The 13,571-nt window shown below is 40.8% G+C and overlaps 1 protein-coding gene across 3 annotated transcripts in view; it reads left to right on the plus strand.

Annotated features, from left to right (window-relative positions):
• arhgef12a (Rho guanine nucleotide exchange factor (GEF) 12a) overlaps window positions 1-11,912 on the plus strand; it is a 34,220-nt gene extending 22,308 nt beyond the window's left edge. For 2 of the 3 annotated variants that reach the window (XM_077541334.1, XM_077541336.1), the window contains 30 exons: window positions 127-258; window positions 403-501; window positions 576-686; window positions 777-875; window positions 980-1,022; window positions 1,180-1,285; window positions 1,372-1,509; window positions 1,630-1,662; window positions 2,052-2,166; window positions 2,251-2,356; window positions 2,430-2,627; window positions 2,704-2,842; window positions 3,341-3,373; window positions 3,451-3,602; window positions 3,725-3,871; window positions 3,940-4,025; window positions 4,608-4,733; window positions 4,856-4,970; window positions 5,377-5,477; window positions 5,565-5,642; window positions 6,494-6,569; window positions 6,654-6,821; window positions 6,903-6,990; window positions 7,110-7,187; window positions 7,284-7,378; window positions 7,456-7,659; window positions 9,035-9,265; window positions 9,361-9,584; window positions 9,660-9,732; window positions 10,917-11,912. In XM_077541334.1, coding sequence (XP_077397460.1) covers window positions 127-258; window positions 403-501; window positions 576-686; window positions 777-875; window positions 980-1,022; window positions 1,180-1,285; window positions 1,372-1,509; window positions 1,630-1,662; window positions 2,052-2,166; window positions 2,251-2,356; window positions 2,430-2,627; window positions 2,704-2,842; window positions 3,341-3,373; window positions 3,451-3,602; window positions 3,725-3,871; window positions 3,940-4,025; window positions 4,608-4,733; window positions 4,856-4,970; window positions 5,377-5,477; window positions 5,565-5,642; window positions 6,494-6,569; window positions 6,654-6,821; window positions 6,903-6,990; window positions 7,110-7,187; window positions 7,284-7,378; window positions 7,456-7,659; window positions 9,035-9,265; window positions 9,361-9,584; window positions 9,660-9,732; window positions 10,917-10,927 — 3,405 coding nt within the window. In that variant the 3' untranslated portion in view covers window positions 10,928-11,912. The remainder of the gene's footprint in view (window positions 1-126; window positions 259-402; window positions 502-575; window positions 687-776; window positions 876-979; window positions 1,023-1,179; window positions 1,286-1,371; window positions 1,510-1,629; window positions 1,663-2,051; window positions 2,167-2,250; window positions 2,357-2,429; window positions 2,628-2,703; window positions 2,843-3,340; window positions 3,374-3,450; window positions 3,603-3,724; window positions 3,872-3,939; window positions 4,026-4,607; window positions 4,734-4,855; window positions 4,971-5,376; window positions 5,478-5,564; window positions 5,643-6,493; window positions 6,570-6,653; window positions 6,822-6,902; window positions 6,991-7,109; window positions 7,188-7,283; window positions 7,379-7,455; window positions 7,660-9,034; window positions 9,266-9,360; window positions 9,585-9,659; window positions 9,733-10,916) is intronic. The other variant, XM_077541335.1, reaches the window with a different exon arrangement.
• The last annotated feature ends 1,659 nt before the right edge of the window (window positions 11,913-13,571 follow it).

Genomic DNA, 13,571 nt, shown 5'->3' on the forward strand with positions numbered 1-13,571 from the left:
GTACACACAAAAACGAGTGTCTTTGAAACGATACAGCAGCTCTATTTTTCATTCAAATTCAGTTTTGATTGGTAAGGAAATAAAGGGTTGGTTGTGAGTATAAGTTATGTGCCTCACTACCAACAGATTTCTGGATTTGGACTCGTCTCTCCAGAGAGTTTTTGCCAGAGGGAGTTGTCCTGTCCGAGTCCAAAGAGTACACCCCGGAACAGCTTCAACTCCTGCCACTCCCCAGAGACAGAGGATGCCACTGATCTGGTACATATTCATAGTATCTCAAAATTTTTCCTACTTCAGAGCTTGCATATAATTGTCGGACACCTTTCAGTACAATACAATGTCCACCTGCGCAGTTTATGAAAATGAAGCACTAATCTACAATGTCACTGTGTTGCCACCTAGGACTCTCTGTCTCCCACCACTGTCAGCAGTCCCTCCTCTCGTCTCGTCTCGCATATCATTGGAGCTGAGGACGATTATTTTGATTCTGACCACGAGCAGGTATATTACTTAAACGTTTCACTGCCCTTCAATGAACAGTATTACATCTTATTATGTATATGTTTTTCTTTCAGACAAATGGCCAGTGTAACCGCTTTACCAGCATTGAGCAGCTCAAGTCTCGGCCCGCCCACCTCGCAGCCTTCATGCATCATGTCATATCTCAATTCGATCCGGCCCCAGTGGTACGACACCTCACGTTCACATTTTGTTTAGATTCAGTCGGAGCGCTTTTTTTGTGTTTGTGTTTCTCATTCTTAATCACTTGTGCCTAGCTGTGCTACCTCTATGCTGACTTGTACAAGCAGACCAACTCCAAAGAGACCAGGCGGGTGTTCATGGACCTCCATACCTTCTTCATTGATCGGGGAGCTGTAAGCCCTGACCTTATTCTTCACAGTGAACACAGGCAGAAAAAGCTGTGTGGTTTGACTATTGCTATCATGCAGGTATTTAACAGTTGACCGTTTTCTTTCAGCACTTGAAAGTGGCAGTTCCGGAATCCATCTCTGCCGATCTTGGTCAGTTGTTCTGCATTCTCTCTGTTTATCCTCTAATATAATGTGGCTTTATATTTGTTCATTAGCGTCTTTAAGTACTTGGGCCGGTTTAAAAAAGTACACATATCAGAATATGCCATTTAGACCTTCAACATATGTGGAATTCATGTGTTCGCAGATCGGCGGCGGACAGAATTGATCCCAGAGGAAATAAACCGACAGCATGTTCAAACACTCCAGGATTCTTTGCTCCCTGACATCCAGAAGAACCTTGAGGATTTCAGGTAGACTGGGGTCAGATATTGGTGTATTTTCCAGAGATGATATCAACCCATTCACCTTACATAACATTACATGTTTGAACATGTAGACAAAAGCGCAGTATGGGCCTCACCGTTGCTGAAGTGGAGCTGGGCAGGCTGGACCAAGAACGCGTGAGAGATCGTGGCACCCTCGAGCGTGAACGCTCTTATGCTGAAAACATCATAACTAAGATAGAAGATATTCTGTAAGTGAAGCAAATCAACACAGCAACATGAAAACACTTAATTGACTTTAATTACATTACACTATATTAATAGCATTAATGTACACTCAATGTGGCACTCAGAAATATTTGTCTTTGTAGGGTGACTGCTCAAACGACAGAAGAGGAGAAGTGGTAAGATGATTTAAATGGTTTGGACCACTCATATGTACTGTATGAATGTATTAAGAGGATCCAACCATCTGTGGAGGCATGCAATTCATATTTTCATCATTTGAACGTTTGCATTACAGCACTTACTTTGATAAGATATTTTTTTTCTTTCAAAGTACTAACTGAAAAAGTCCCTAAAAACAAAGACAATGAACAGACAATCGATGCAATATGTTTAAATAATTAATAATGTAAATGATTCTCGGTTGTGCACTGCCATATGTTGGAAGCATTTCCCAGATGGCATGCGCTGACATATGGTGCAAGTCAGAGTATTGGCTCTTGATCTCAGTGTATTACATTGTTTTCTATGTCACAAGCTTCTGGGTTATCGTTTTTATTCTCTTCAGCACTACAATGCAGTATGTCATTTATACATACATGAAGCACCTTGGTGTGAGGGTCAAGGAACCTCGCAGTCTGGAGTCAAAACGGGTCCGGATCAACTTCCTACCTAAAATTAAGGTATTGTCTCTACCTATTTGAAACAGTCTCTGCTATTTCACCATCCTGACTTTTTCTTTTGCCGTATGAATTCCTTATTAATAGAAAAGCATTAAGACAGAAAAGGATGGCGAAGAGAAGGTGAAGAAGCCCAGGTTTCCCAGTATCCTCGGACCTCAGCGTCGGCCGAGCCGCATTGAAGCAGCATCAGGTGAGTTGTTAAAAATCACAAGCTCACTTCAGATGTCTGTTGAGATTCTGACTGCCCTCCTCTTTGCACAAAGTGGGCAAAGCCCTTGACGGCCGTCCCAAGCCTCAGAAGCAATTGTCTCAGCCTAGTCTTGGGGCCAGCGAGCAACCGGATGGGGGTCGTTTGAGGAGCAGCCAATCCAGTGAGGGCTCTGAGCTCACACACCCCTCATCTGTCACCACCTCATCCCCAAATAGCACCACCTCTGATGGTGGTCGAGACACGGACTCAGGTAAGCTCATAAACCAGTGAGTTTGAGTAGAAGGGGCGAGTGAGATTTCCTTAGTAAAATCTTTCTTGACCCTTAGGTGGGACTCCAACTTCAGGCCCCACCAGGCTGAGCGACGGTCTTCAGTCTGACCCTCTCGATGGGCTGCCATACCCTGCATCGCACTTTGACCTTTACAGCCTGGACCAACTCCAAGAGGATGACAGAGAAACTGACAGGTGCCTGAACAGTCACACTAGCATCAGTTAGCTAATTTGCTTTTTCATATTAAGACTTGGATTTGCAGTTGCGTTATAGCTGGAACAATTAATCAAATACTGTAGTTCAATAACAAAACAAAAAAACAGTTTAAGCCAAATTTCTGCCACAAAACTCAGCTGTGATTATTTTTGTTGGCTTGATGGCAGCAAGGCAGGAGACGGAAAGAGCGTGTAAAAGAGGCAGAATGACCTAACATATCACAACAACACGTCTACGATGACCAACACAAGATATTCATGTTAGATAATTTAATATAGCCTATCTATTTGAGAAAATGTTGTTGTTGTTGTTTTTTAGAAGGTATTATGATGCCTTTGCAAGTAGTCAATGATAGCCATAGACACTGGTGCACTTTCAATCACGTTATTGAACAATCAGTAACAAAATAAACACGTAATAAGCACATTCATACACGAGCCGCTGCTCGATCACTTATTTCTCTGTATGTGTTGTAGAACCCACGAGGGAACACCAAAAGCCATCAGAAGGTAAGGTTATGTTTCTTGCAGTTATTTATCGAAATCCAGAAGTGCTGTGATGAACGGTCCATTTTTGTTTCTGCAAGGCTGGAGGGATTGGGACCTACTGATGTCCAGAGCGAGGACGACCAAGGAACAGACTCAGAACATGACCCACTCAACTGGCAGCAGCTGGTGGGCCGGGAGGTTCTGGCAGGTCTCAGACCTCTTGAAATCAAGAGACAGGAAGTTATCAATGGTGAGGCACTGGAATCTCCATGTAGTCCGAAAGAGACCAAACATGACATTGAATTTTGGGAACCTCGTACCATGTGGCCTATATTTATTTTCTGTAATTTAAAATTGACTTGGATTTTCCAGAGCTGTTTTACACGGAGCGTGCACACGTGCGGATGCTGAGAGTTTTGGACCACGTCTTCTACCAGAAGCTTTCAAAAGATGCCATCCTGCCTCCTTCTGACATCAAAAACATCTTCACCAACTTGGAGGAGATTCTACAACTACATGGTGCGCTTACACACACTCAACACCTTTGCACACTCTGACTGACTTCTTGCTTTTGCTTTTCAATTCAGTTTCCATTTTGGAGCAAATGGCAGCAGTTCGGAAACGAAATGAGTCGTCAGTCATTGATCAGATAGGAGATGACTTGCTCTCCTGGGTGAGTACAGTTCTCAAGCTGAAATTGCATTTCTGCTTTACAGAAGGACCGATAGGGTGAAATTGCTTGACGGCAAAAGAAAACATGCGGCTGCTTTTCTTACTCTCATATCTGGTCATTGTGACAGTTTGTGTACTTCGAAACATGACTATCGGATTATTATTTTTATTGTTTAATATTTAAATTGTGTATGCAAGAAGTAGTGATATGAATAGTAGTGAATGTTTAATGGAAGCTCTTTTCTCGATCAGTGGTCATGTCAAACGATGCCCCACATTTGGCTGACTTAACCGCATCACCAACTGAGTGCTGGATGCAATGTAGCTTAGCCACGTATCAGCAGGCAAGCTTCTCTAAAATGTCTCTACAGGGCATAAGTAGGCTAAACGCTCCCTCCCGAGGGCCTAGTCTACATTTAAGCTTGTCTCTGCCATGAGAGCTTAAGCCTGGCCCCCTTCTGAGAGTTCCTGCTCAATGTGGTGGTTAAACATGGTCACCATGGCGACTGCCCCTGACCCACATTAACTGAGCCACTGTCTGTCTGTATTTGCCCCCTTCCTATCTCGGCGTGGCCGCTTACAGTTCAGTGGTGGAGAGGAGGAGAAGATCAAGCAGGCCGTGGGGACGTTCTGCAGTAATCAGCCTTTTGCTCTGGAGATCATCAAGACCAAGCAGAAGAAAGACTCGCGCTTCATTTCGTTCATCCAGGTAATGAGCTGACATGATAATTTTACTCTAAACATAAAGGAGTGTTTCACTACGAATGCTCTCAATTATTCATGCTGTCATTTGCATTCTGTGTGCTAAAATGGTGCCGGTGCGCTTCTCAGGAGGCGCAAAGTAACCGGTTGTGCCGGCGACTGCAGCTGAAGGACATTATTCCTATCGAGATGCTGAGGTTCACCAAGTACCCCCTGCTGCTGGACAACATCTCCAAGTACACAGGTAAATCCCATGTGGCTCACTCACAACCTTAATTATGTCATTGGAGAACACATTCATGCAAACAAATCACATTATTATAGTTGGCACCTCTAATATTAAAGCCGAGCTTTGTATGGCAACATGCCAACGATTAGCGAATTACAGATGGGAGATTATCATTTTAATGGTCCAGGAGCAGTGGTGCACAATTTAATACATGTCTCACTCATTATTTTGTGCCATCATCTCCCTCCCACCCTTGTTCATTGCAGTACAGGTCTCACCCTGAGAGAAAGCACCAACAACAAAGTGTTTTTATGCTGTTCTATTGCCCAACTGTTTTATTTATACTGGATTAATGGCTGGAGCGAGTATAAATTTGCCAGCGAGGGCCTTATTTCACCGCTAATGCCATATTATTTTTTAGATGATGCCGTAGAGAAGGACAAAGTGAAGCAGGCAGCCGACTGCTGTCGAAAGATCCTCAATCATGTCAACCAGGCTGTAAAGGAATCGGAAGACAAGCAGGTGTGTGTTACTGTTTTTTTTCTCAGTCATCAGACCCATTCTGTCAGCTTGTAGCTCTTTAAAAACCTCCTTTTTTCCCTACTGCAGAGGCTAGAGGACTATCAGAGAAGACTGGACCTTTCTTCCCTTAAACAGACGGACAACCCAATGATCCTGGAGCTAAAGGTAATAAAGGAAATAAGAACCTATTAAAAAACATTTTAAACACTTGAGTTTGTCCATAGCGTAATGTAACCTTATCAATAATGCACAACTTCTTCACAACAACTGTGTGATTGCTGGAGGGACTCTCCTCGCGAGGTGCTGCTGTTTTGGTTTGCTTCAAAGTTTGAATTGTATCATAAAAGTCAACAATGGTGTGTGAACAATAGCATGTGAATGAAAGATGATATCGGTTAGAATTTGAAGAAATACATTATGCTGTTCTAGCATTATCATAATGTGTTGTTCCGTAACATTTTTTTCTGGTGTAAATACGTCCACTCACTTCAGTGAGTGCTCTACAAGGAATTGAGACAAAGCGGTTCTTTTTGGATATTACTAAATAGTAATTACTACTACTAGGGATGATCTGTACCAAGTTTTTTCTCACTTTTTTTCTTGAGGAGTCACCGATACTACTAGTACTTTTGATGTTAAATTCCCCCTTTCCCCCAGCCCCCTCCAAAAACCCCCCCCAAAAAACGATAACTTTAAAGTAATACCTATATATCCCAATAAAACATTTTACCTTATAATTGCATGAAATTAATGGCAATTTTCTATTTTTCTAATTTCTAATTACTGACCGAAAGTACTGTTACCTTGAAACAAGGCTGGGCATTGGTCGGCAAGGCAAGGCAAGTTTATTTGTATAGCACATTTCATATACAAGGCAACTCAATGTGCTTTACACAAGGAAAGGCAACACATAAGCATCAACAAACAATAATTAACATTCAGAGGAAGAAAAATAAATATAAAAACTCGCTCATCCTTAGTAATTACTTGACTTGATACTTTTGTTTCCTCATCAGAACCTGGATCTAACCAAGAAAACAATGGTGCATGAGGGGCCGCTGTCATGGAAAGTGAACAAGGACAAGACGATTGGTTTGTCATCTAAAAATATAAAAACACATGTTGTCAGCCAACAGATCTTATCTATCTGTCGCCTGTCTGTGTGTTTGTTCTCAGAGCTGTACACTCTCCTATTGGAAGACATCCTGGTCCTGCTCCAAAAACAAGACGAGCGTCTCATCCTCAAGTGTCACAGCAAGAACTTGGCGGGCACCGCCGACACCAAGCACATCTTTAGCCCCATCATCAAGCTCAACACTGTGCTGGTGCGCTCCGTGGCTACAGGTTCGCTCGCAGCCTCTCACAATATGATTGGATGCCCCTGGGAAGAGCTCCAACGTCACTTTTTTTCTTCTCTCCTGTCAGACAACAAGTCCTTCTTTGTGCTCTCCATGTCTGACAACGGTGCACAGATCTATGAGCTGATGGCATCCACAGTCTCGGATCAGAGAACGTACGACTAATTTTGATCAATCTTTGCAGCTTCTTTGTCCTTAAATTTTACAAACAACACGTCAACTACTACTTTACTGTTAAGGTTAATGCTCGTGCTATTTTCTTCTCATCCACCAGGTGGCAGAATTTGATCACGCAACGAGCCGAAGCCATGAAAGTCAAACCCCACAGCGTCATACCTTTACCACAAACCGAGTATGCCGATTCAACATCTTAACACAGCGGATCCTCTTAAAGCCTCCCCCAATCTGTAATCTTATTGTTGCTAATGTGGCCTTATTTGTTTGCCAGTGGGGAGCAAGACGGTGTGGAGATCATCACGGCTGGTGTAAAGAGACTGAGTAAAGACCAGGATCGCACATCCACTGGCAGCACTCAGTCCACAGGTGACCGGGCTCACACCCTTCTTCACCATCACCGCTGTACTCCTTTGGGTAAAGCTTATCACTGACTATCTTCTCAGATAAAGAGAGCAGTCCGGCTGTGAGGCGTGTGACTCCGAGCCCCCTGCCCGCGAACAATCCTTTCGAGGCAGGGAAGGCGGAGGAAGAGGAGGAGGAAGAGGAAGGTTTTGCCGCCCCAGCGCTTCCATACCGAGGGACTGAAGATGGCAGCGCAGACTCCTTTAACGTGTTCCCTTCTAGAGCGGATGAAGCACTGAAAACATGTGAGCACACACACACAAAAAATACAAAATCTGCCTTTACCAATGTGATACTTAGTATTTACACTATTGATTATTTTTTTTTTTTTTTTGAACTGCGTCATACTAAAAGATGTTTTTAATATTTTGAGCATATAAGAATACATCTGACACTGATGTAAAGAAGACAGAATTTGTGATAAATGTTCTTATTTTGTATTATTATTTCTTATATTAGATTGCCTTAGATTGTAGTAATGAATTAAATTATTAATATAGTTAAACCACTACATGAAGGCTCTAAATTATTCATTCCATGGGCAAACTATCGTAATCATAAAACCTTTATTAACTGTTCGGGCAATTTTTTTTTAAAGTCATGCTAGAACTTTATTGCTGGCCAAAAATATTGAATAGATATTTTCAGCAAATGATGGAGGATATGTTAAAATAAAATAAAATCTATCGGGTTGTCATTCATCAACATTTCACTTTCAACTAGTACATCCTATTTATTTAATATTAACATAATAATAATAATAATAATAATAATAATACATTATATTTATAGGCGGCTTTCTAGACACTCAAGGACACCGTACAATTCAAAAACGATTTATTTAAAAACACTTAAGAAAAACAAAAAACAAAACGTGACTTCATGGATGTACTAATTGATATTGCTCATATTATATTGAGCAACTAGATCCTTTCCCATGTCATCCCCGTCAAAGTACAATTTCTTGTTCTATGTGGTTTTACTGGAAGACTTCTATGGTGTCCGGGAAAAAAAACAAAAAAAACGCAAAAGGAAAAGCAACACAGCATTTGGATTGTTAGATCAGGTGTTACCGATGTGATGCCTGCGGGCACCAGGTAGCCCCCAAAGACCAGTTGAGTAACCTGCGGGCATGTTCTAAAAATAGCTCGCCAGTGACATGTCTATTTTTTTGTGTTACTATTCTTTAAAAAACAAAAAGCTGCATCAAATCTCTTAATCTTTAAATCACACTTGCATTGGTGTGAATTTTATAATGACAATTAAAAAAATAAATAAAACTCTAGTAGTATTGTAATGGAGTATACGACCAAATTATAGCAGTTGTGGAGAAAAGCTAGCAGGCAAATCTAGTTCGTGATTTATCCCTAATGACAGCAAATTTGTTACTTAAAAGAGTGTGTATCAAGCCCTCCGAATTAACCAGTCACCAAAAAGTACCTGTCAATTTCAAAAAGGTTGGTGACCGCTGTTTTAGATGACGTCTTGCAAGATGTGCAATTTGTGGTATATTTTTCAGAAAACTGTCGTTCAACTCAAAATGGTATGCCTTTGCCTTTGGAGGTTGCACTGCATAAAATACTGATTTGCTTGGAACTCATGTGACTCTTTTCTTGGCAGTGTCAGCGCTGAAGCAGGTGTTGGTGACGCAGCTCATGTCGCAGGAGGCCGCAGAGCGAACTAAGCGCTCCACAGGAGCTCGCCTCCTCAGGACCACCTCCCTGAGGACCCCCGTAGAGAAACGCGTGATGGTTCACAACGGCTCGGAGAAGAACAACTCCCAGACTGAGGACCCCGCCCAAGACTTGGGCTCCGGCGACACGGGATTCTTCGACACCCCCGAAGATTATGGTGATTTCAGACCCGAGTTTTTTTTGTTTGTTGTTGTCACGTGTGGTCCTGAAATACTTATGCCGAGACACCACTGTCCTACGACTCTTTCTCAGCAGGATTTTTAGTCCTGGAAGGATACGGCGGGCCAGGCGAGAGCAGCACCGACGACGACATGTCGCCCGCCGGGAAGCAGCTGAGCGCGTCGCAAGGCTGCGCTGCCGACTCGGGCATCAATCTGAGGTTTTCCTCGGCGTCGCACGCCGGCAGCCTCTCATCTTTTAGCAGACAAGTCCTGTCTCACCTGCGAAACCTTCAGGCTAACCTCAACCATCTGAAGGTAAGCATTCATCACCCAAACCACTGCGGATATTTACATCGGACCATCTCACAATTCTTCTTTTCTTCCTTCCAGGAGGTTGAAATCAAGTACAATAATCTTCGTCAGAGGCAGGAGAGATCAACCGCACACTCGGATGGAAACAAAGGTAGCTTGACTGATGCCAGCAGTTATTACAACAAATCAGCTTCAACATATTTACAGGCTATCAAAGCAACATGTGATGCTGCAAACTGACAATGTTCAGGATATTTTAACCAATCGAAACCCTGAAGAAAATCATTTGTTGAAAAGGCATACAAACAATAGCCATCTGATTAAAAAGAGAATCATTTTTAAAAGGACTTAAAGGGATACTTCACTTATTTAAGCCCATTATAGCAATAAAAATTTCATATTTTGTCTAATTAATTTGATACTTTCATTATTTTTGATGTACAATTAGTACTTTTAAAAACACATTTTGCAACTTGATGTTGACTGAAATTGAAATCACAAGGGCTCAGGTAACCAATCACAGCTCACCTGTTTTCTAGGTTTGGTCATGTGACATTCACAAGCTGAGCTGTGATTGGTTACCTGAGCCCTTGTGATGTCATTTTCAGTCGACAGCAAGTTGCAAAATGTGTTTTTAAAGGTAGTAATTGTACTTGAAAAATAATGAAAATAATTAATAATTATTTTACAGTAATACAGTAATAATAATAATAATTATTAACGCCACTATTTTATTTTATTTTATTTTAACCGAGTGATTAATGATCGCCCCTTACTTGGAAAGTAAAAATTTAGCAGGAATAAATGTAATAATAATAAAAATAATTGTGCAGACTGGGCTCAAGTGCAGAATTTCACAAGTTACTTCATCTTGAAGATTGGATAGCTCTTAATATGAAAAGAAAAATGCACTGAGATGTCTTACAAATGCAATTATGCCATCTAGTGGCAGACAAATGACCAGGATAAATCAATATCACACTAATTTTTTACAGTATGGTAAACATTAGTGTATTTTTTTTGTGCTTTTATGTTAAGAGCATGAAACGTAGAAAAAAAAAACAATTTTATTACTAATTTTTTTGTACATTTCGAACAGATTTTCACCCCTAAAAAAATAATTAATTAAAAAAATATTAAAACAGTTTACAAAAAGGCTAAATTAATGTTGTATATTATAGAACTGTGTGCCCATACCTGGAGCTTTATACTTTTATTTTTAATTTTACATTTACCACTTTTCTTTTTTTTTTATTATTTCACTCCAGTGTTTGTGTTGACATGTCCTGAGTCATACAGCATACATTTGTCTCTTTGCTCATTGTCTCTCCCCAGATAAGAGATAGTGGACGTCTCAGCTGCACCTTCATTCTCGGAGGGGGAGGGCCTAAAGAGTTGTAGTTCTTCTACCACCTTTGTGTGTGCGCGTGTCCTGGACATGGTGGACCTTCTATAAGCTTGTCCTCTCACTGCTGAGTCCCCCCTCCTCCCTTGCCCCCCCCCCCCCTGTCCTTTTTGTCGCTACCGTGAGCAAGAGACTTAAGGGGCGGAGTCAACGCCTCCCCATCCGCACAAGGCAATCACCCATATTTCCACCTTAAACCCCTTGCAAGAAAGAGAACTTATACCAAAATGTACAAAGAAATGTGGGTTTATATACAGCACATATATATATACATAAAAGTCTATGTATATATATATATTTAGATATATGAAACACAAAGCAAGAAAAGGAAAAATTTAAGATAATGTATTAAGATTTTTTTTTTTTTTTTTTTATCCCAAGATGTATTTATTTTCCTTTTGTTTGGTTCTTTTTTTTTTTTTTTTTTTTTTTTTTAAGAAAAAGTGTTTGCATTGTGTGCATGCTGTTGCTTCTTTGGCTGCATCTCCTTTCTTTCTTTCTTCTTCAGTCACACAGGCTTGGTGTGAGTGTTAGCAAAGCTCATCCCGCTTGCAGTGTGAAAAAGGTCCGTGTATAGACCCCCCTCTGTGTTGTCTTGAAAATGGAGGATTTCACACGACTTTCTGTGTGTGGCGTTGAACTAGAATGAAGAGTCGCCGGGGCTCTGATCTGGTCCTGTTGCCTTCTTCCTCCCCTCTTCTGGATGTGATCCTCTTCTTCCTTCCCCTTGTGTCCTTTTTGGTCGTCCTGCTTGCGGGTGTGTCTTGCCTCTTCCTTCGAGGAGAGCCCACCGCTCGTCCTAACTGCCTGCTATCTGTCTCCTCTAATTCTGTCATGAAGTTCAACATGTACTGTAACATGATCATGTTGGAAGGTTATGCATAACTTTAATAAATAAATGGTGCCATGACCCATTGGAAAGGAAATGACGCAGTGTTTAGAATGCACGCTGTGGGGAAACACGTATGTTATGTTTTGAGGTCCCACTGATACTAGTGTATTGTTTTTGTATTGAACCACAAGCAACATGGTATCATTATCTAGGAAGAAGTGCATTTCCCTTGCCAATGTAGCTACTGCATATTACAATTCAAAGAAGAGTGGATAGAATAGATGAGAAATGGAGAGTGTGTGGATATTTGAGAATCTTGCTGGGTACCTGGAAAACAATAACAAAATATTTAAAAAATGTACGTAACATATTTCATACTCACCAGCGAGAGTCCAAGAGAAGGAAAAACAAGATGGCTGACTTGGCTGGTTAGAGGTTGGTTAGATTGTTTTGGTGCACCTTTTGTTTTTGTTTTTGTTTTGTTTTTTTTAACCCATTTTAATTATCTATTGTCTACCTTTATCAAAACTTTGCTTTTGGATGGTAGTATCGGGTTACATCAAACTTTTTTTTTTTTGGCAACAGTATCAATTTTAAAGTAGGGTGATGCAAACGACTGAATGAGATGGATTTAAAATGTCTGACACAAGATGACTGTTTTCTCTTTTGTCAGAATTGTATTGATTTTGTTCGACATGCACCCACGCTGCCTATTCATATTGATTCCAGCATACAATGTAGGACCTTTTATTTTATTTTATTTTTATTTTTTTTTGTCTGATCTGCTGGCTCCAAATTCAGTTATTAATATATCTTTCTGTCAAAACCAAGAACAGTCTTGATTTCATTGGATCGTCAAGCTCAAGTAGTTATGACGGCAGAACATTATAACATGGCTCCTGTTGAAGATAAGTAGTAAAAAGTTTTCTTCAAAATGTGAACATTGCTTCCACACACTCTTGCTTCAAAAGAGTCATTTGATGACCTTATTTTAGAACCTGCTTGTACTAAAACAGAATCCTAAACAATGAGAGGATGCCTGGTGGACTTAAAGGGACGTCCTTGTGACCTCATTACTAACGTTCTTCATACTGTCTGCTATTGCTATGTCATAATAAGAAACGCTATTGATTTGACATTGTGTATAATAGAAGATGCTTGAGTTGGCTGACTAGAAGGTCATGGTTTAATGATGCAATTGTTTTTCTTGATCTGAGCATGGGTGAAACAGCACTGTGGTTTTGTGCTAGCTCGCTTTGACCCAACTGTAAAATTTTGCACCCCGTTTAATTTAAAAAAAAACAACAACACACACACACACACACAAAAACTATTGATTAGACTAGTGTGGGTGCAGGTGTTGCTTACACATTGAGTTATATTTTTTAGTTGTTTTTTTTTAAATATATCACTCACTCACTCACTCACTCACTCACTCACACAAGCTTACATCATGTAAGCCACACATGGTCATTATGCTGCATTCAAGGATGGTCGGAAGTCGGACTTTTCCGAGTTCAAACCAGGAAGTGTGTACGGGAACGCCCCCTTGAACTCGGGAAATTCCACTTGTGAAGTCGGAAGAAAAAAAAGGACCCCCACGTCATCGGCGGACTACGATGTGACGTCACTCTGAATGGCAAAACACAATTTACTCGAGTATAAAACTAGATAGCTTTCTTCATTCATAAATATTCGCCATAACTTCACATAATGCAACGTACGTATTGCCGCTATCTGCATGATCTTATAT

This window comes from Festucalex cinctus, chromosome 13 (assembly GCF_051991245.1).
Source record: "Festucalex cinctus isolate MCC-2025b chromosome 13, RoL_Fcin_1.0, whole genome shotgun sequence".
Taxonomy (NCBI): domain Eukaryota; kingdom Metazoa; phylum Chordata; class Actinopteri; order Syngnathiformes; family Syngnathidae; genus Festucalex; species Festucalex cinctus.